The sequence below is a fragment of the Solea senegalensis genome, linkage group LG8 (genome assembly GCF_019176455.1).
Source record: "Solea senegalensis isolate Sse05_10M linkage group LG8, IFAPA_SoseM_1, whole genome shotgun sequence".
In the NCBI taxonomy this organism is placed as follows: domain Eukaryota; kingdom Metazoa; phylum Chordata; class Actinopteri; order Pleuronectiformes; family Soleidae; genus Solea; species Solea senegalensis.
In genome coordinates, this window is record NC_058028.1 from 14019542 (window position 1) to 14041751 (window position 22210).

Sequence of the window (22210 nt, forward strand, 5' to 3'; positions counted from 1 at the left end):
GGGGTGACAGAAGAGTTCAGTCAAATTAAGGTGACGTAATTTAGGTGAATCAGAATGAACAGTGCACATGGCGATAAGTCATCATCATCAGCAGCAGCAGCATGACTTAACTCATCTTTTGTAACTGAAAATGTGACTATCTGCCTTAAATCGAGAAAACCTCAACAGATGCAGATGCTGTATGGAAAGTGGAAAACCACACAAGGTTAATCCTCTTCCTGGGTCCTTTATAGACTACTGTGACTATCAAAATGATCATTAAAACTAACTAAACAGTCCACTGTACTCAATAGCTGTAAACAATGTTTTTATTTAAAGGGTTGTGTTTTCAACCACAAGAGGGCAATGTTTGGTAAAGTTGGATACATATAAATAGTCCAGGTGCCACAGGAGTCACAGGACAGGAGACATGTTCATGTTACTGTGATCATATAGCATATATGGAAACATGGTCTACTGAAAAATAGATTATTTTGATATGCTGACCTTCAATAATGAAAGAATAAAGAAGGGGTTCTTTGTATCTAATCCCAATTGACATCTCATTGTTTACTACGTTATTTTACAAAATACAATTTTAGAATTGTATTCCATTAATGGTAGTAGCATGCCGTAAAGAGTAGTACCATAATTCTTCTGGTTGTTTGTTTGTCAACCCTCAAAACAAGAAAGACGACACGACAAAGAACTGTCAATATCACTGTACAAAAGTCTTCATTTTTTTTTTCTTCCTTAATGACATACAACAAAAGGACCCGTAAACAAAAAAAGAGAAAGTCATCCGATACAAGCTAGAATGCAGTTCAAAAATATAGAAGACAAAATTAATAAAAGGCAGGTCTCTTATCGCTTGTAGTTAGAGGAAAACAGTTTGAATACAGCTTAATATGATGTACAAAATATCACACAGTGATAAATTGCTAATAAAAAAATAAAAACACAAATAAATGAGAGTCCTTTACCTTGGCCTCTGACTGGTAACAGTTTTACTTTTTTTTTTCATTTTTCAAAAGTTTTAATTATTTTGCTTTTGTACAAGTTATACATTGCCATTATCAATCACAAGCAAGTTCTATGCCTAGCAAGGAAGAATGGTTCACTTATAATACTACAGTATTCTTACATCTTAATAATCATAGTTGAAAAGAAAAGAATGCAAGAAAGAAAAACAAAGAAATGGTGGACATTTACTGCACATATTGGCATCTCTAGTCGTCATTCGCAGCCTCTTTTTTTTTTTTTCTTGTGTCATACTGATTTGTCTTGGTTCTAAGAGAGGGGACACAGTAGTTTAAACATCAGTAATCCTCACTATCAGAAAGAAAGAAAGAAAGAAAAAAACTGTGAGCCACAGCAGCTTTTACACATGTAGTATTTACTCCTGATTGTACTAGAAACACGTGTCAAACATTTTCTCTGCACCCTGTGTCTAAGAAACAGCATCCACCGTTTGATGTAGTGCAACATGCCGCCAAATTGTTATTACATGTGATAACAGGACATCATGTCCAGGGGCTGTATATTATAATGTAGCTGCAAAAAAAATGATATGCAGCGGAGTCCAACACCCTGTTTGGAGAAAACGATCACCTCCTGGCTACTTGTCTGGGTCATTTTACAAATGGCAAAACTGTATTGACTCAGCAAGACAGATTAGTTGCTGAATCACGTTACTCTTCTTCTCAAAAGTAGAGTTTTATTTGTATTTTTTCTGTTTCTTTTCTCCCCCTTCCTTCTGTTTTTTTTGGGGCTACATGTCTCTACAGAGAGTCCATCTTCCCATCATTACCTCACTGGGTAACGAGCAACTGATGCACATCAAACTAGAAGAGGGAATCACAAACACACAACCGAAAGCCTGAATAAATACATGTCTATATGCCTACACACTGGCATCAACTTCAAGAGGAAATAAAAAAAAAAAGGGGAACCACAAGAACACATTAAGAACTTAATTTCAGTCCATGTGGTCCTCACTGTGATATAATAATCCTCAGCTCTGTACACTCCTCAGACCTGAACCCACTGCTGTCAACATTAGCCACATCCCTCTGATGAGAGACATTAACACAAGTGTTGATTCTGAAACATGACCACCGTTAGTGAAATGACGGAACCGCAACAAGTTAGTGTAAAAGTTAATTGACTCGATGAACATCTGTCGCCCGATATGTAAAAAAAACACAATCTCTTTTTCACACTCTCTATCTCTCTCTCTCACACACACACACACACACACACACCACATGTCCCTGATTCTGACTCAAGACTGACAAGGTCTTTCATAGCACCATGATATAACTAGTGCGTATACAAACACACACTCACTCGCTCTCTTTTGTACAGTAAAAAGTGACAAAAGACACACTCAGTCATTAGTTGAGAGAATAAAAACGGACACACCCCTGTCGCCTACAAACTGTGCTCCCATGATATCCATCTTTAAACCAGTTCACAGGGGTGTGACGCCACCTGTCTGCAAAGGAGAGCTCAAACTGGACATTTGTAGAAATGGACCTTGCTTGAGTAAATATGTACATTTACCTCATACAGTGGATTGTACAAGAGAGCCTTTCTCTCTCTCTCTCACACACACACACACTCGTAAAATTAGAGGCAGGATCATGGGGACACTTAAATAGCCAGACACACAATGAGAATCGATGACTTGGCGATGAAGTTCAAATTAAAGCTATCCGTTTAAACACTGGTTAGTGATCATTTTTTGCGCCTCCTTAGATCACACATACCTAAGTTAAACATACTCCAACCCCCAAATGCAACATCTCTCTCTCATATACACACACACACACACACACACTTCCCCTGGAGTCTTTGGAATGTAATACATTGTTGTCCAATGCAGAGGTTGGTCAGGTGTTTCTGTCTTACTGTTTGAAATCATGCCTCCGTACAGTATGAGTATCATAGATAAACAATTTTGCAGCGATTTAAAAAAAAAAAAGAAAGAAAAAAAAAAGAACTCAAATGCAACCAAGCATTTGTGTGTTGTGTGCATTGTGAGTGTTTCCACTGTGGTATTCTTTTAAGTTTGTCAGCAGTTCACACACAAATGGTGCTTTGCAAAAACCACTGGCAGACTGAGGGGTGGAAAAAAAGCTGAACAATACTGTAGTGTAGAAAAAGTGTTACTCCAGACATACGTTTTCTCTTATTTGTTGTTGTTGAAAACAGAGCAGTTAAAGTTGAAAAAACATGTGTGATTAGTATTACAAGAAGTCAGTGAGGCATCAGAGAACAGTGAGGAATTGAGGGGAGGTGATGTCCTGTGGTGGTGACCCAGCCGGCAGGGCGCAGGACAGTGTGTGTGTGTGTGTGTGTGTGTGTGTGTGTGTGTGTGTGTGTGTAGGTAGGTAGGTGAAGTTTATCCACTCTCCTTTGGCCCAGTTGTGGTTATAGGACTCTAAAAGGGAGAAAAGGGAAGTAAACACAATTAGAACAGCAGACAGACCAGCAAATTCATAGTTTGTACATCTGTAAGTCAGCCAGTGTCCACTATGGTCCTCATGAGGTACATGTCATCATTCAACCATGTGAGCTAATGTTTGTCTGGACCTCTATTAGGACGCCCAGTCCAGGATTTGTTCTAATCTAACGTCCCCAAAGGCAGCTGTTATCTTAAATCACAATGAAGGATCAGGTACACTTGGACAAGCGCATATGGTCCTCAGGAGAAGTAGAATCGCTTGAGTTATCTTAAAGTCTGAAGATTTCATCTTCAGCCTCTTGAATATGAGGTGAAATGTCTTCATGAAAACTCAAGCAAGAACAATTACCAATTACCTTCACTCCTGAGGACATAAGAACCTGGAAGACAAAGCTTTAAGGGTGAATTCATGTATCTGAGACCACACTGTCCTCGTCTTGCACCCCTCCACACAGACTCCACTCCTTCATCTTACCAGGATGACAACAGCACTGTCACACAAATATCTTGGCAAGTGCATCTGCTCCAGCGCTGGCAATGAACGGCTGAGAGGAGTGGAAGGCCACGTCATGAATAGCCTCATCGTGCTTCTTCCTGTGGGCTGTGATCTCCTGCACACATGTCCTGTTGTCCAGCATCCACAGACGCACCGAGCAGTCATGGCCTGCAGGGGACAGGGGAGTGTGTGGAAACAAAGACAATGTACAGGTTAGCTAGACTTAAACGCTAGACCTGATATTTACATACGTCAGCGCTAAGCACAGGTGTGAACACATTCAAAACATCCTGAATTCTTCCTCAAATCTGATAACAAATACACATTTGGCCTCTTTAGTTGACACCCTCTGACCCATATTTTTTTACACTGATATAATTATTAAAAAAATGTTATTAAAATTTAATTTTATGTAACCGCAGCATGAGCAGGGCTTTACTGCACTCAGCTTTGCTTCACCCATCTCCTAATGGTCTCTTTCTGTCACTCATACAGCCATGACATCCAGAAGTATTTGAACATAGGGCGGGGGAAACCAGATCTGATCTCATGTGGTCACAGAAGACGCATCCAGGATGTATTTTGATCCCAGGTGTGAACAGTTGAACTTGGTACTTCTCACATGCCATCAGATCTCTGAGGATGGATGTGATTACCACGTCTGAACAGAGCCTTCATGAATGGCTTCTTCTGCAATGCATGTCCCTGCAACTTCAGCCAAGATTGAACAGAAGGTTTAAGTTTCCTTTAAGGCGGTTTCTATCTTTTATTGAACAAATCACTATGAAGTGTTTTTTTCCTATATAAAACAAGCTGTCTCTGCAGGTATGATGATCTTGCAAGTAGTAAGAGCATCATTTATAGTACTTATAGAATTTAATTATCCTTAAAGAAGCCCATATTCAGATGAAAAAGAGTAGTACTCACTGCCAGAGATGAGGTAAGTGCCTTTAGGGTCTGTTGTAAGACAAGTGACTGCATCCAGATGAGCCACCATTGAGTGGACAACTTTACCTGTATAAACACAGAACAAAACAAGCTCATTTAGATGCATTTACATCCCCTGAGATAACTAGTGGAGACTTGCAGTTAACTGGAAGAAATATACCCGTCTTATTGTCTAGGTAGCGGATGGTGCGGTTTTCATGAGCAGTGATGGAGACAGACTCAGACGGGTGACTGACCACTCTGTTGATCAGCTCACTGCCTGTGAAAGGAGTAAAACGGCAACATTCTGATCTAGTATGCAGTATTGATTCATCTAAATATCATTTTAAATTGCATTCTTTATAATTTACGGTTACAAACTGGGGATTGTGTTCACATCATACCATCCTTGGTCTGTGTCTCAAGCGCAGTGATGCTCTGCTCTGTGTTAAGGTCATAGAGCAATGTCTCGCCGCCATCAAATGAAACCACCACCTGGTTGGGGTCAACAGCCACAAAGGCCACCGAGGTGGGTGTTCCATGCTCTGAGATAAGACAGAGGAACACAAAGTTGTAGAGCACAGACACTAAACCAAATGTCAAAGGTGAGTCACAACACAAAGGCAACTACCTCTCTCCTTATTGAAGACAGACAGGCATGGAGCCGAGTTCTGAGGGTCCCAGATGCGAATGGTGCCATCAGCCGAGCATGAAGCAAGACGGTGGTGAACTGCTGAGTAGGTCAGACCCCAGACACTGTCCTCATGGCCTGCTAGTACACTGCTTTCAATGCCAGGATCTGAATGCACAAACACTGGTATTAAAAAAAGAACATATGCTCCCTGGCCAAAAGATTAAGTCACATAGATTATTTCACTTGCTGCCAAACTAACAACTCTGTGGGGCTGTTTTATAATCTACTTGCTTCAATTGGTCAGCAACAAAAATACATTTTAACTACCTAAAACATGTGTGATTAGTATTACAAGAAGTCAGTGAGCTGACTACCTAAATATACTAAATGACCAGGATTGTTGGCCATATTCCAAGATGACCATGGAAAGTTTCATCATGTCTAAAACTGTAAAAGAATGGTTCAGGGAGCATGAGACATAATTTTCACACATGGATTGGCCACTAGAGTCCAGATCTTAAAAGGTCGAGTGTGTAAAATGTAGGTGAAATTATCTTCATTTGGCAAAAATTAAAGATAAAGATTAAAAACCACCATATTTATAAATATCTTTTGAGTGTTGTTGCAAACTACATAGGTTCTCCAATACACTTGGAAGGTAAAGGTGATGTGAGGGATATTCAGCTTCACCATTAAATGTTGTGCAAGCAACACAATGGATTTCGACTTTCAACTAATGTCTCCAAGATCATGTTGATAGTGAATCAACTTAAAACAGGAAGAAGGTCAAGGGTTTTGTCAGAGGAGACAAAGAAAAGAAAGTGGGAGAGTGATAGAATAAGTGTGAATATTGGTCTGGCTTTCACTCGCTGGCGTGATACCCAACCATGGGCGACCTGGCTCTGTTTCTGTTGGACTACTGAGCATAAATTGTTTGTATTGTTGGCTTGTCAACAAATACATGTCACTGTGAAATACAATTTATGACTGTTGTAAACGGCAATGTCTTTTCCCAACTGTAAATGAAAACAAAAGCCTACACTATGGATTCAATTAAATGTGACATTGTGTAAGCTCATCAGTTATGCCACGGCAATTGCACATCATATTAAAGCTAAAGACAGTCAAACTAGATTTTTTTGGCTTAATGGTGATGTTATTATTACTTGACGCTTAATTCTTAGTTGGGAATCACTCACCATAGTTATCATAAGGATCCACATTGAGATCTGGCATCTTCCAACACCTGACGGTTCCATCTAGACCTCCACTGAAGCAGGATTCCCCATCCTCACCCATAGTCAGTGACAAAACAGCTCCACTGGACAAAACAGACAGAATGGTTACAATGTGTTAGTGAAAGATTTGTGAACGAGGTGTGAATTTGTCTTGGACCAAACTCACCTGTGTGCTCTGAACGTATAAATGGGCTCAACATCCAAAGCTGCGTTCCTGTGGATGGACAGTCTTAAATACACTCTTCACATTGATTTGATATTTGTGGGTTTTCTGCTCTGAATGTCTGAATGCATGCTATGTATTCTCCATTTACTTCACTTCAACTCGCTGTGGATTTTTGAGGGATCTTACTTTTTAGAGTGCATGGCCTTGTTGAGGTTCCACAGCTTTAGTGTCCCATCCTCAGAAGCTGTGAGCAGCACCGCTTGGCTGGGGTGAAAGGTCAAAGCGCGGATGGCATCAAAATGGCTGCGTAGTGTGAAGCGTGGGTTCCACGTCTTCTTAAACTCCTCTCTGTTATCCTGCATCTGAGACATTTAAAAACAGTGCACATCAACAGATTTTGAAAAAACGCACATGTAAGCTGAATTCAATCCTGTGCATTGACCAAAACTAATATGCAATTACATCCATAGACAGATCGTTGTCATTGGCAACAGTGAGATCAGCCAGTTCACCAAGGTTCATGTCCCCTCCTCCAACAGCATCCATGATGAAGACGTCAGAGGAAAAGCCCAGGGCGCCACCTGCAGGTTAAGGGAGAAAGGCACATGTCATTGCCCTATGAATGCAGACAGTAAAATATAGCAAATCTCAATGGCAAAGGTCCATCCAGCTTGTTTCCTTACTCCCACACAATGTACCAGAAGGAACAGTATTTTAAGGTTTGGGAGAAACTTTATAAAACTACTCCTACACAGGCTTGGAAATTGAACAACACTAAGGAAAACCAGCTTCAAAACGTCACACTGAATAAGCTATTCTTATGCCTGCAGGACACAGGGGAGACTGAGGAAGAACACTTGGGAGGTGACAGTCTACGGTTTTCTATGGGGCTTGTTTGGTGGTGAAGTCTTACCTTCACAGGATCGAGCTTGTCCTGATACAGAAGGGGGCGGGGCAGGTTTAGGGGGGAAGTCCGACATCATGCCTTGTAACTTGTTCCTGTGGTTCTCTGAACCCGGCAACAGGAGAGAGACACAAAACATCCAGTCATGCAGAGATGGAGGAAGAAACGCAGAGGCCAATAGATGGACAGATGGCACAGGCGAATGTAGTCGGAGGCAAAATTCATTCTTCAACATGACAAACTAAAAAGGATTTTACAGCTTCGTCTTGTAAGAGGATGAAATCAATAAAATCGCGGGGCTAAAGTGTAAATATGACTCAAAGAATGAAGTGTGGACATAAAACAAGCAAAGGCAGCATGCGTGGTAACCTGTGAAATGACCCCAGAACACAGAGAATACGTCTACAGACAGAGATGACAGCTATAAGGAGACACAGACTGACAGCTTGTGAAACAGGACAGAGAGACAGGTGGTTGGGAAAAGAAGCTGATTTTATTGACAGGAAGAGATGCCAAGACACAATGAGAAGTAGGAGATAAAAAGGTGAGCAAAGGGGGGAGGGAAGGGGCAAAAAGGACAAATACACTGGTGGCAGTGATTCAGGCAGTGCTGGTGCTGATGATGTTGCTATGGCAACAGCATACCTAACTCCCGTCCGTCCCCCGAGATCCGTGCCTCCCCTGCCCCCTCCCCATCCTCCCCTGAGCCCAGGAAGTCGAATTCTCCAAGGGCATCTTCTGAGTCATCTTCGTCTTCCTCATCCTCTGGGTCCAGGTCTGTGGTCATGGGCTCCGTTCCCATCTGTCCAAGAGAACAGAGAACATTTGCAGAAGCCATATTAATAACTAAATTGGACATACATTAATATTATTAAGTGTTATAAGTTTGTTATTGGGCCCATCGCCCTATGTCAGCTGAGACAGCAGCCCCCTCCCGTGGAGGATAAAGCGGTAGAAAATGGATGCATGGATGGAGGTTTGATATTGGTGATTTTTAATTTAAGATTGATTAAATAATAAAATGCTTTTTACACTATGTGCAATAGAGCTGACCGAGTATTAACGCGTGCTAATTGAGTGACACATATGTTTATTGTGCGACACGGATGTGCTGCGCTGTGTAAACAACCGTAAACAGCGAGGTGAAATATTGACTTACATTTTTGAATGAACAAATTACTGCATTAATTAATAAAGGTCGCAACAAATATATAAACAAAGAATGCCACAACCATCCAAGACTGCTGCTGAAGCAGGAGAACTTTAACAGGCATTTAACCGCAGAGGGAGGCTCGTAGCACGCACAAGGAAACTTAATGAAATAAAATCTCTGCTGGTGGAAGGTGGAAATATAGACCAAGTGGTCGATGAATGCATTAAGGCTCATCATTCTGTGCAGGAATTTGTGTCACAGTCAGAGAACGAGTCATGTGGACTGGCATGAGCCCAGAATAATGAATTTCAATTACCTTTTAAAAGGAGGTTGAATCACGGGAAAAAGGAGCAAAATGCTCAATTAAGAGCTGAGCCGTTCAACAGTATATCTAATGTATCAAAGAGGTCAGCGTCATCTAAAAACTCTGCTGCTGCAAACTCAAACATATCAAAGGGATTAACTTCATCCCAAACTCTGCTGTTAAACTGGCACGTGCTGGAAAGGTGGCTCTGGAAGCTCAATCTGTTGCGTTAAAGAATACGCAGGCCCTGATGGAGAAAACCATCATAAAATCACAGATGGCGAAGGCAGAACTGGATGCAAAAAGTTTTGGAACGTATTCAAGTTGCTGCTGCACCTAAGAATCCACTTCAAACAACTGTTGGACATCACCAAATTAGTTTTCATCAAGCTACCAGGGTACTAGATTCACAAATGGGAAATCCAGAAATCAGTCGTATCTCGCATGAATGACAACTATCAGGACAGCCTCTGCTTTCTAGAACAGTTCACGTGAGGTCAAGCCAGAAACTTGGTTCGTAGCTGTTTGCATATGGAGGCTGTTATCCATACATACACATTGTAGACTTATCAACTGTATACTACACTACATGGATTTCACTGTTGAAAACCAGACTGGACTTATTCATGAACTGTGGGGGTTTCTGAAGTTGATTTAATTAGATGTGAATAGTATTTGGATTTATTGATTGAAAAGTGGTATGATTTCTGACCTCGATTGATCAATTACAATATGTTGGAGCCATATTAATAATTAAATTTGACAAAATCAATTGTGTTATAAGATGTGAGTGATTGCTGAGTTAGGACAGATAAATAATAAACGAAGAAAATTCAAGACACTATGTGCAATGGGGCTGACTGAGTATTAACATGTGTTAATTGAGTGATGTATTTGCTGATTGTGTGACAGATAATGCTGTGTACTTCTCTCCATCAGTCTATATTGACCAACCTGTGCCACTGGAGCACCCTTGGTAAATTGCAGTGGGAGTAATACACAAGTCCCTATATGGACATCCCGGGTGTATATTTATAGGTCATATGTTCAGGCTTTAGAAAAATGCATTTTTACGCGTTCTTACGTGTTGGTGAGCCAAAGTTATGATTCATTTGAACCCGAGAGTAGTGATATTTGTGCAGAAGTGACAAAATAGACCGTTTGTGTTTTTGTTCATAAAAAATGAAAATTCGAAATTTTGCAAATTCAATCAGATTTTAAAACATTCGAGTACTTTTTGCCCAGGTGTGTATAAAAAAGAAAATTACATCGTCAGCTTGTCTATAGGTTGTGCTGAAAAAGAGGATGTAAGACACTCTATATTGCACATTCTTATCACCTCTGTATATACGTTTTGACATAGTAATGGAAAAAAGCAGCCTAAATGCTCTGTGTTCTAAGGGTTAAGCAGGTTAGATGACAGAGATGGCAACAGTGGTCCAACAGGGAACAACGTCCATTACTGAAGGTCAACTGGAGTAATAAACAAAATGTATATAGGAAAATATGAATCATCTCTAAGTGTGTGATCCATTTTTCACTGATCTTACCTTTACACGTGACTTTTTGTTCTTGCGAGGTCCATCGATGCAGTCAGCTGCCATGCCTTGGAAGTCATCGTCCTCGTCACTGTCATCTTCATCGTCATCCTCGCAGCCATGCAGGAAGGGGATCTTATCCAGCACCGAGCTGCCGAGACGCTCCTTAGAGCTTTCCTTGCCAGCATTCCTACAAATAGATACATACATTTTAGAGTCTGCTCTCTGCATGTTGAATTGAGTTGATTAAGGACAACAGCTTCACAACACAATATAAATAAAAGTATATTACATTACAAACAAAAATCTTAAACAGGCTTTGCTTTTATCAAGTGTTAGGGCTAACAGATACACAACCTTAACAGATTTAATGGGCCCTCACTTTGTATTCATGTTATATGCATTTCTGATTCCCAGCAATGCATACCATGATATCATTCAAAGATAGTAACATTTTTCAAACAGCAATATCCTAGAGGTCAAATTCTCTCCTTTGTCTTTGACAGAACAATAATTGAATTGTAATATGTAAGTGTTACACATTTCTCCATAACTCTTGGGTCAATAGACCATAATATTTTGTAAGGAATATATAATCAGGTCGGGGCACGATGAGTGAATTTTCCCCACTGATAACAATGAGAAGACGGCGTGTCCGCTTCCAAAGTCTCACCTCTTGATTTGCTCCTCAATCTGTCTGACCAGCAACGACTCTCCACCAGCCTGAGGCTCAGGCTCGGTGCAGGTTTCACTGGCTGGGGGTCCGTTGGCTTCCGGACTGCTTCGCCCGAGCAGGGACCGCACACGCTTAGACCGCATGTCCAGGATAGTGTCTGAATAACCCACCTCCTCCAGATATCTACAGTCACATTACACAGCACATGAACATAAACCCATACTGATGAAATCCCTCTAGTCTCAACTACACATTTAAAGCTAGTGATTAAGCACTGCTGAAAAGTGTTAGTATGGTACCAAGTTCAAAAGGAGCACATGATAAAAAAAAAAAAGGTGGCTTACCTGCGTAGTAGCTGACGTCCTTCCTTCCAGGACATCTGATTGACTGGCTCTGAATCTGACTCAGCTGGCCCATTGGGAACTACAGAAAATAGATTGGTCACTAGTGATGTAACAGCGGGGCATGAGCAGGAAAAGAGAAAGTAGAAACATTTCAGAGAGCGAGAAACTATTGCAGTAGATGATATAGTATTACTAAAATAACACAAAGTGAAATACACTCACTGGACACATATATAATTGCTCATTAATGCACATATCTAATCACATGGTGGAACCTTCATGCATTTAGGCATGTAGAAATGGTCAAAGGCAAACTGCTGAAGTTCAAACTGAGCACCAGAATGAAAGGTGATTTAAGGGACTTTGTTAATGCCAAACAGGCTGCTCTGAGCATTTCAGAAACTGCTGATCTACTGAGATTCCCCACACACAACCACCTCTAGGGTTAACAGAGAATAAAGAGAATATACGGGGAGCAGCAGATATCTGGACAAAAATGCCTCAGTGATGCCAGAGGTCTGAGGAGACTGGCCGGACTGTTTTGACATGAGATAAAAGGCAACAGTAACTCAAATGAGTGCAACACATCAAAACTTGGAGCTACAGCAGTTTACGGTCACTCGTGTGGCTACTCCTCTCAGCTAAGAACAGGAAACTGTTCGTCTGATGAGTCTCCATTCCTGTTGCTCTGTTCAAATAGTGGGGTCAGACTGTGGTGTGATAATGTCTTGGCACACTTTGGGCTGCTTAGTACCAACTGTTACTACTATTTAAATGCCACAGCCAACCTGATTATCATCCATAGCTTTGTGACCATAACGCACCATGTCACAAAGTTCACAAGTTCACGATCGCATGAGCTCTCAATCCAGTAGAGCACCTTTGAGGTGAGGTGGAATCATGGGAGACTTGCTTCATGGATGTTAAGTCAACTTATCTGCAGCAACGGCATGAATATGAACTAAAATGTCTGAGAAATGTTTGCAGCACCTCGTTGAATCTATGCTATGAAAGATTAGGCAGTCGTGAGGGCAAAAGTAGGTCCAAACAAGGTGTAGATAACACAGTGGACACTGTGTGTATTTATAAGTGGCTTTGATTTAACTCACTTGGCTCCGCTTCTGTCTCTGTTTTTTTGTCACCAGGACTCTGGTCATTTCCTGTCTTCAACTTCTGGTGCTTAGCCCTGCAATCAAACAAAAGACCACATGAGGGCAGCATTACATGCAAATACAACGACCGTCACTAAGCCTAACTAACAATAGCTAAGGATCGCTGGTTGAACCGATACAAGATGAAAGGAGACGGGAGGAAAAACAGGGAGTTTAATGACATACATTTTGTTGTACCTCTCTTGTTTGAGGGCATACTCCAGCATTTTGATCCGCCTCACCAGGTCCTGTTTCATATTTTCCTGCCCTTTCCTCTCACCCTGAAGGAACGCCACCTGAGCCTGAAACACACATACACAGGATGGTTAAGAACACACAAAAACGGCCACAATGCCACAACTACACACATAACCATAGAAATATGGTGTATATACTGTACGCAGAAAATGTCAAACCCATTTAGACACTGCAATAACTCAAGTCAAGCTCTTACTGGCTTAATCATAGGTAAAGGACAACATATGTGATGTGAGATCAACAGAAACCATAAGGGGGAGACGTGTGAGAGAGGAGGAAAAATGTTTGATGTGACAAGCATAGCAACCATGACTTCTGAGAACCCAGAGGAGTAAGTAGAGGGTTGTAGAACAGGGCTCTTATTTTTAACTTCTCCTAACCAAGCCCTCACTGCGCATCTGCAGGAGAGGAAAAACAAGAGACAGACCGGCCAAATTCAAATACCCTCTTTTAAAGACACATCCTTCCTTTGTGTGCGTCCTCTCTCCTTTCACATCCGTTTCCTTCCTTGCTACGCTGATAAAATTCTTACCTTCAGGAAAGATATGTCGTTCATCGGCCATTTCTGCCATTTTAGAACAAATGAAGAGGTTTTGTGGAAAGAAAATACACAGTGACCACACTGTCAAGAGCATTCGTAGGTGGGTTTTGACTCGGAAGACTGTTAAACATTTCACATGGGTGTTTTTGAACAACATAGGCAAGTAAATGTCATGTGGATCATTCTGCAGTGGAAAAAAACAGTCCTTACACCGATTCTTGTCTTGTGATTTGCAAGTAGATACAATTATTCCATATTTTCCCTCTCCCCGTCTCTCTCTCTGTGCCAACGGGAGCTGGAGGATAAACTTGTTTTTACAGTCCATTTCGTCTGCGCACACTCGTGTGTCTGAGTCCACAAGTCTGCTCCCACATGCATATGATGTTCTGTAAAACTAGAACAGTCTAAAAACACCATCTCAGGGGGCAGACACGCGGTCTACTTGAACGGATAGTCAATCACCCCGAAAAGAGCAGACACACAGTCGTGTATACTCAGCTAGGAAGGCTGGGGTAACACGGGATAATCTGCTCATTAATGCCATGTCAATTTTGGAGATGATTTTCTTTTTCTGTCTATATTTGTACGTCAACACTGACACGATCTAAGAGGTTGTAAAACACATCATGTGGTACTGACCAAACCAACCTGACAAAATAACTCATTAAACTGTGTCCATGTGTGGAGCAGTGACTGTATATGTTGAAAAGACATGGGTTAGGCACAAGGTTAGCTGCTACAGCGGCTAGTTAATGGAAGATCCCCAGCTACACACAAACAGTAATTGTGCACTCTGTTGTGTAGTGTAGTGCTTGTTCCAGTCTGACACAACCAGACACAAATTTGCCAAATACAAGCCAAGCAGAGCTCCACTGTAGTGTGAGCCAAGTAGAGTTACAGTGTGGGAGGTTCAAATATCAGGAAATGGCACTAGGGATAAAGTATGGATTGGGTTGTATAAAATTATTAGTGTTATTGTTGTTATTTATTGGTTATCACAAAAGGCTAAATAAAGTAGGTCACATGAGGGCACTTTTGGTTTTGATCTTGAATAGGAGGTGTGTGCGGTTGCTGTGTTTCTTCTTCTTCTACTAATAGTTGTTGGCAGGCTGTGCACTAAGTGGTGTAATGCTGCTGCCCTCCGCAGTTCGAAGTTCTTTATCACAGTTTTACTCTTAGCATTCATTCAAAGCTCTCATCCCGTCAGTCTCATCCTTCTTCATCATAGTTTAGAGTTCCTTATCACAGCTCAAAATTTGTCAACGCAGCTTAAGGTTCTCTATCCGTCTCCTCAATCTCTTTATTACAGTCCGAAGTTCTCCTTCATTCTCATTCTTTAATCCTTCCTTAATCCTTCTGGATTCTTCCTGTCTCTCAAAGCTCCTCTCATTTCCTCAGTACCATCCCGCCAATTCTTCCACCCTCAGTGGCTCTTCTTCTAATAATATCCGGCAAGTTGTACACCGAGAGATGTAATGCTGCCCTCCACAGTTCAAAGCTCTTTATCACAGTTCAAAGTTCTCCTTTATTCTTATCCGCATTCCTTTATCCTCATCCCTGTTCCTTATCCTGCTGGATTCACAATGTCTTGTAAACACAAGTGTCCTGTTTTTGCTCACTGCGATCACTTTAATTTACGACTTGTGCAAATAACTATAAATTGACCAGTTTATTAAACGTGTGAAAGGATTCTTTTGATCTCAGTGAGATTTGTTAGCTCGCCACACAAATCAGTCCCTGATATGAGGTGTTTTTTTTAGTTTCCTGAAGTACTACACTTCAGCATGTACATTAGGGCTGAACAATTATCGAAATCACAATACAGCTTACTGTAACTTTCAAATCGCAGGAGACATAATATTGTATGTCAATATATCATTTTAGATGAATTATTATTACAAATCTTATTCTACAGACTGAAGAGAACACCTTCGTTTCTCACAGAGCTGCACAAATGTCACACATTAATCCTTTTAAATGTTTTTTTTGAATGAAAATGAAAATAATGATGTAACAATGACGATTCCCTCTGCAATCGCAATTGCAGTTCCTGTCAAAATAATCGCAATTAGATATTTATTCAATATCGTTTAGTCCTAATGTACATCAACAATGGATGGATTAAAGATGTTAAGCTCTTATGTACACCTTGATTATGTGCTGAAGTGAACACTAATGCAGTCTCTTAGCTCAAAAGACACTAATAAACATCCAGAACTAACTGATTTGAATCAGCAAAGAGGCTCATCATTTCAACTTCTGAGTGGAATGTGTCTCTGTCACCCTTAAGGAGGCAGGGTGCACGTTTCGACAGCTCCTCGCACGGAGACGAGTTACAACCTGCTCACAACCGCATCACACCCTGAGCGCCAGACAGCGTCACGTTGTGTTCCTAGGAGGACAGGTTCCCACTAGTGCCCAAAATACACTTCTTTTTCGGACAAGACAGAGACAAAGCTTTGTGTGCACAAATACGTAAAGCCAAGCTGCAAAGAACTGTTATTTCCTGATACACAGGGGCAGCCAAAGACAGATAAGTGAGTCAAGGGTTCTTTTGTAAATGCGATTCTTCATCTATAGCATCCACATCATTCTTTTGCTCTAACGTTGTTTTGCTTGCTCCTCTTTTTATAGTAATACATGGTTTAGGAGAGAAATATAATTGCAAAGTATGGATTGATTTATCATAGCACAAATTGGCTGCCTTAGAAACAAAGACCACTGCACGTTCCCATCCCGTGTATTACCTCGTAGGTAAAAAAGCTTTATCTGACAGAGGCAAGTCATTGAAGAGTTTTAGATTTCCCTGCCCTTGATATTCTGCCATTTGCCTGGTTCAGACTGGAACACGTTCCTTTTTACTGTGTTTGAACTGGGCCAACAGAAGTGGGACAAGGCTCACTTACCAGATATTTAAGATGTTCTTGTCAAAAGACAAAAAGACGAGACAAAAAAAGAACCTGACAATATCTTTTGAGAGGGTAACACTTTGAAAAAAAAATACATCTATCCAGCCATACAACCAACCAATGTCATCAAGTAAACCCACAACAAAGTGTGGTTAATTCCTTTCTCTTAAAGTGGGTAAACTAACAAAGCCTAAAGTACAACAAAACCTTGCCGTGAGCAAACCTGTTGTACCAGCTGACCTCCCTCTTTCCTGTGGGTGGGTTTTCCTTCATGTGGCCACTGACCTTTCCATAGTATGTTGTAGCACTGAGAGCTGGAATATTTAGCCTGTTCTGTCAGGGGCTCTCTGATAGCTGCAGAACAAGGTCAAGGGCAGCTTTCCTCCTCCACTGGTCACCCTCCATCTCCTCATCCCTTCATCCCCATGAGAGAATCCATGTGCCAACAAGTAGAGCAATGAACATTTCTGGGACAGTGTGCTTTGACGGAGTGTTAGACAGCAAGTATGGGTCTAGTATTTAGCTTGAGAGTCACATCCTAAAAAGCTTTTGGAAGAGAAATAAGATATATTGGAATTAAAAGTTCCAAAAACTTTATAAAATGACAAAAAAAGAAAGGTAAAGTGATATATATGTGTGAATAGATAACAGGAGTGCAGCAGGTCTGTGTTGGTGGGAGGCAAACTCAAGTGATAATTATGTACATTATGTATTTATGGATATCATGTGTGCAACATGGCTGAGAATACAGACATTTTAATTAGAGACGCGTACCCAGGGGACACCTGGGCCGCTCTCAACAGCTGAAAATGCAAAGAGGAATATAAGGAGGTCTGCTCTTTTTCTTATAGAATAAGAGTGTGAACAACACAGTCTGATCATCCATTGAGAGCTTTATAAAATATTTACCATGAGCTTGTTCAGAAACTGTGCAGCAGCAATGTAATTTGACAGAAAATCCTCAAGTGGCAAGACAAGACCACTGCCACCTGTCTACTGTGCAGCAGTCCCATGTTCATGCCCGGATGTCCCTCCTGGCCCAGAGCTCGAAGGGACTTAATTATTGGCCTGTCACTGGAGAAGACACAGCAACACAGGTGGCCCATTCACATCAAAAACCAGACTCACAGATGGCACATGTGTCACAGAGACACTTCATGCCACAGACAAAGACTTTCACACTGCCACACAAACAGTCATAAGATGATGGCATTAATGTTTGTCAAACTTCAGTAATGGTTTTGCTGTTGCTGACTGATTTTAATTTCAGCTTCATTACTTATTATATGAACACTGAAAGTGCAAAAATGCCATACAAAGGCTTTAACATGGTAGACTGTCCAGTGTGTCGCTTACTGTATAAGAAATGACTCAAAAGGTCTGCTCACTTGCATGGGGATAGCCTTCCAAGCACAACGACAACAAAAGCCGAAGGCTTGTAGCCAGTGAGTGTTGTAAATGTAAGCTAGGTCAATTTTTCAGCCTGGCACTCCAGTGATCCACTCTGTCTCAGCACAGGATGCCGCGCTAATTGTACCCGAGAAACCAGAGCATGTGCAGAAATTGTGCACACATACACAAAGTGCCGTAACAAGTACTAATGGCATGTTGGACATGGCAGTGTCCTGCTTTGGACTTTCATTTCCCATTTCCCTGCATGCGCCTGTAAAAGCAGAGCGCACGGCCTGTTTGTTATTGTTCATCCATATTTTATCAACCTCCTATTTATAACTACGAAGCCTTGAGTTGGGGCAAAGTGAGAAGCATAGTGACAGAGAAGAGGTGATGATGTGTCTATTTCTGTGGTTCTGTCAAGCCACATGAACCCCACAAAATATTTAAACCTAATTAAAAGCAAATTGAAGTTACAAGTGGAGGAGCACATGTGCTGTGCAAATGTCTAAGGTCACCATTAAATTGTTTTTTTTAGCAATGCTATAATAACCACACAGTGGGGCTACAACTAACTATTTCTTTCATAATTGATTAGTCTTGTTCATTATTTTCTCAATTATTCGGTTAGTTGTTTGGTCCATAAAAAATGGTGAAAAATGGTGAAAAATTTTGATCTGCGTTATCCAAACATCGAAGTGATGATGACATTGAAAAGGGTCTATTATACACCAGGTTTACTCAAGATGTGCTTGAGCATAACATACACATTAGGGGTGGGTCAAAATATTGATTTGGTGATATATCGTCGCCATTCCTCGTGCAATACGATGATTAATATGCCAGGGCAAATAACGATATTTGAATTAACAAATTGAGGCGCTCTAAAGTAAACAGTAGCTGCCAGTTTATCCTCGTGGCTGGGCTGTTGAAACAAATGAGGGAAACTTGGTTGGAAGTTACCTGGCTAAAGAAGAGGGTGTTTACAGCAGGATAATAGCGCAGAAAGCTATGTTAAGAGATGCCCCATCCACGTTAGACTTTATGCACTTCTTTATGTTCTTTATGTTGTGCACTTTTAACTTCTCACTGACGTTCTGTTTTCTGTCATTTAGACAGATATCGTGATGGATCGCTATATGATTGTCTTGCAATATACTGATAATCACAGAATTGTAATACTGTATGTTTATGTGTTTTCCTAACATTTCTTAATCCTCAGACAATTTGATGAGTAAGCAAGAAATTGTCCAGCAATGCTCTGCCTCACAGTTAGCCACATGCAAGTAGGGCAGTTGCTTAGTACAACCTCTGTCTGCTGCTGTTGGCCTCTGCATTACTGGAGCTATTAGAGGACTCATACCTCGCTCACAGGCATTTCTATGCCACTGAGTCACACATCCACATAGACCGTTTTATTTCGCCATTTCACGTACTGCCAAGAAGGGCTTTAATGAACATGGACCCAATTCTCTAAAACAAAGGTATAACTGCAGAGAAGATGACTCATAATATTCTCAGCCACAAACGTGTGAATGGCACTGAACCACAGCACTGATTCATCCATCTGAGTGACAGCTCAAAATGTTAATTTGCTTCCAGTGCTAGCACATACTTGTACAGAGAACTATCTGTTAAGATTACACCTCAGCGGTCTTCATCTGAAGGATAAGATGATGTGTGCATGGAGGAAGCAGAGGCCTATGTCCAATGGTCACCCTGGGCACTTTCTCTTACTAGGCCAAAAACTTCAAACTAGTCCTCATTTCATTGTGGATTTTCCTTGAGGGATCCCATGTCCATATCTCAACTTTCATTTTCAAATGCAGTAACTACAACAGGATACACACATTAGATATACACATGTGTGACATTGCCATGTCTTTAAACCACAACAGCTCAGCTACATAACAGCTGATATTTGCCTTTGGGTTATAAAAACTTGGTTGGCTGGTTGGTGGTGATGTTGCCTTCGTCTAGATTTAATCATCCATTACTTTCCTCATTGGAACTTACTAACCATGTTCCCATTTACATCCCTAAATAAATGACAAAAACAAAGACTTTTGAAAAGGAGTCTGGTCCAAGTACAAGTTTGATGTTTACCTACATGAACATCAATAAGACACCGCGAGGTAACCACACCCATGGAGCGAAAGGTGTGCAAAGGAAAGACAAGGAGGCAGTAATATAACTGCCATAAACACATTGATGAACACCTCCACACATAGAAAGCATGAAATTTTCCTGAAATGGTTATCCTGATTGAAACAATTGAGATTGATGATGTAATTGCAAGTCCTGTGAACTTATGCTTGTGTATGCAAGTAGTACCTCTCTATTTAGTTCACATTTGAAGCTTTCAGGAAAAGCACACAAATATGGACATTTGTGGCACTTCAAACATAAATCACTAGAAATGTATGTTAGGGAGGCATTATATTCAAGCCATTTTTTTAAAGCGATTTTACAATTGTCCCCTTGCACGATTGTCCTGTAAATGGAAATTCACCACTTTCAACTGTCATGTGCAATAATAAAATCAATTGTCCAGTCCGTACAAGTGTAGCATGTAGCTGATTACATGGACATTTGAAGGCCAAAAGACATGAGTCAATGCTTTCTGGTGTTTGGTTTACTATGTTCAAAGTCTTCTTTTGGTTGTTTGTGTTTTGGTGAGCATTCGCTGGAGTTAAATACAAAACGGTCCCAACATTTGTATTTACCGTCTGGTAATAACTAACATTACCTATTATAGTGCAACATTAGCCCGTTAGCATAATGTCACCCTTTAAATGACTGCTACTGTCATAAAGCAATACTAAAGAAGCTCCTGCAATATCCGTCCCGGCCTTTGTCCCGGATTAATGGTACAGATGTAGACTAAATGTTAGATTTTACCCTGAGTTCGTCTCTCTCCGCCTCCCAGCGGTATTTCTCGGCCTGGAACCGTCCCCACTCGTACTGGATGAAGTGCAGGATCCCAGGAAGCGTCATAGCGGAGTCCCCGTCCTGCGGCTCCCGACCCTGCAACGATCCTGCTGCTGCTGCTGCCGCCGCCGCTGCCATCGCCCCGGTCGCCGCAGCTGATGTCGCCTGGCCCGGTGCTGCTTTGGGCCCGTTTGGGTTGCGCCCCGCTCCGCTGCTACTGCCGCCGCCTCCGGAGTTCGGGTTTGGTCCTCCGCCGGATCTGTCCGCCTCCATTTTAACCGTTTAAACTTTCGCCAGGATAGGAGAGGTGGAAATGGACAGTGTATGAACAATAATAACAAAAACTGCCCCGTACCCTCAGTACTACCCAGCAGCACTTTACCGTACGCTCCCCTCCTTTCTTCCTTTTCTCACACGCACGGAGCAAAATTACTATTCAGTTGATAAAATACTACACTTCCGCTCTCAAACCTTCACAATAAAACACGAGCGCGACCTCCATATTTGTAGCAGCGTGGCCTTTTAGTCACAAATGCACTATGTGTAATATGCATTCTTACGTTGATAAGTATGCTAAAGTAGCATCAACTTAACAGATATTAGATCTCAATCGCTCTGAACAAGTGTTTAAAAAAATAGGTTGCAACTCTTATTTTGTACGTATACCGGATTTGTTTTTGTCTTCTCCTGTTTGTCGTTGGAAATGTCCGGCTAAGGTGACAAATAAAGTGCCGTGTTTTCTGTAATACACAACGCTTATGTCGCTTGGCGAGCCAGTTTCCTGCCAAATTGTGAGAAGGCTATGTTGAAGACGGTGAAGCTAAAGGAAGTTATCCACAACATTGTTTCCGGGTTTTTTTTTATGTCAGAACAAAGGTCGACTCCGAAATCTTTCACCATTTTCTCTCATTTGATTGTACAAAAAAAATGATAAAAATATTAACAACATAATTACCACATTTATTGCTGTTTGCAATGGCACTGAACACGTTTGTGGAAGAACATATATTACTTATTTGAATGATAGGAAAAAAGAGGCAGATTATGACCTCTTTTTGTCCAAATTTTACCATTTCAGCACTGGGTGTTCAAGAAGACCACAGCACAGACTCGTTCTCAATATACTGAACAATATATTTGTATACTTAAAATTTGCAAAAACCTGACTGAAACCATACACATCCTGTAATTAGGAACGGA

General features: G+C 41.1%; 1 protein-coding gene across 5 annotated transcripts; it reads right to left on the minus strand.

The window, feature by feature from the left end:
* Positions 1-697: 697 nt before the first annotated feature.
* On the minus strand, positions 698-21473 carry strn4 (striatin, calmodulin binding protein 4). 5 transcript variants are annotated; one of them, XM_044032948.1, is made up of 18 exons: positions 20981-21473; positions 13166-13281; positions 12938-13014; positions 11829-11928; positions 11482-11667; positions 10821-10998; positions 8459-8615; positions 7823-7918; positions 7372-7490; positions 7096-7271; positions 6910-6957; positions 6705-6826; positions 5503-5670; positions 5276-5416; positions 5053-5151; positions 4872-4958; positions 3924-4112; positions 698-3424 (listed from the first exon to the last, which is right to left on the minus strand). In XM_044032948.1, exons 1-17 carry the CDS (start codon positions 21281-21283, stop codon positions 3943-3945), a joined length of 2343 nt encoding a protein of 780 aa, XP_043888883.1. In that variant the 5' UTR covers positions 21284-21473; the 3' UTR covers positions 698-3424; positions 3924-3942. The 5 variants fall into 5 exon arrangements, with proteins under 5 accessions (XP_043888883.1, XP_043888885.1, XP_043888882.1 ...); XM_044032950.1 differs by having other exon boundaries at positions 698-4112; positions 11829-11907; XM_044032947.1 differs by having other exon boundaries at positions 698-4112.
* Between the last annotated feature and the right edge of the window lie 737 nt (positions 21474-22210).

Excerpts from the sequence above, each read along its gene's own strand:
- strn4 (XM_044032948.1), bottom strand. The coding sequence starts at position 21,283 with ATGGAGGCGGACAGATCCGGCGGAGGACCAAACCCGAACTCCGGAGGC. Across the intron at positions 6,827-6,909 it reads TATACGTTCAGAGCACACAG|TGGAGCTGTTTTGTCACTGA; the intron begins GTGAGTTTGGTC and ends TGTTTTGTCCAG. Across the intron at positions 4,959-5,052 it reads CTACCTAGACAATAAGACGG|GTAAAGTTGTCCACTCAATG; the intron begins GTATATTTCTTC and ends GTGTTTATACAG.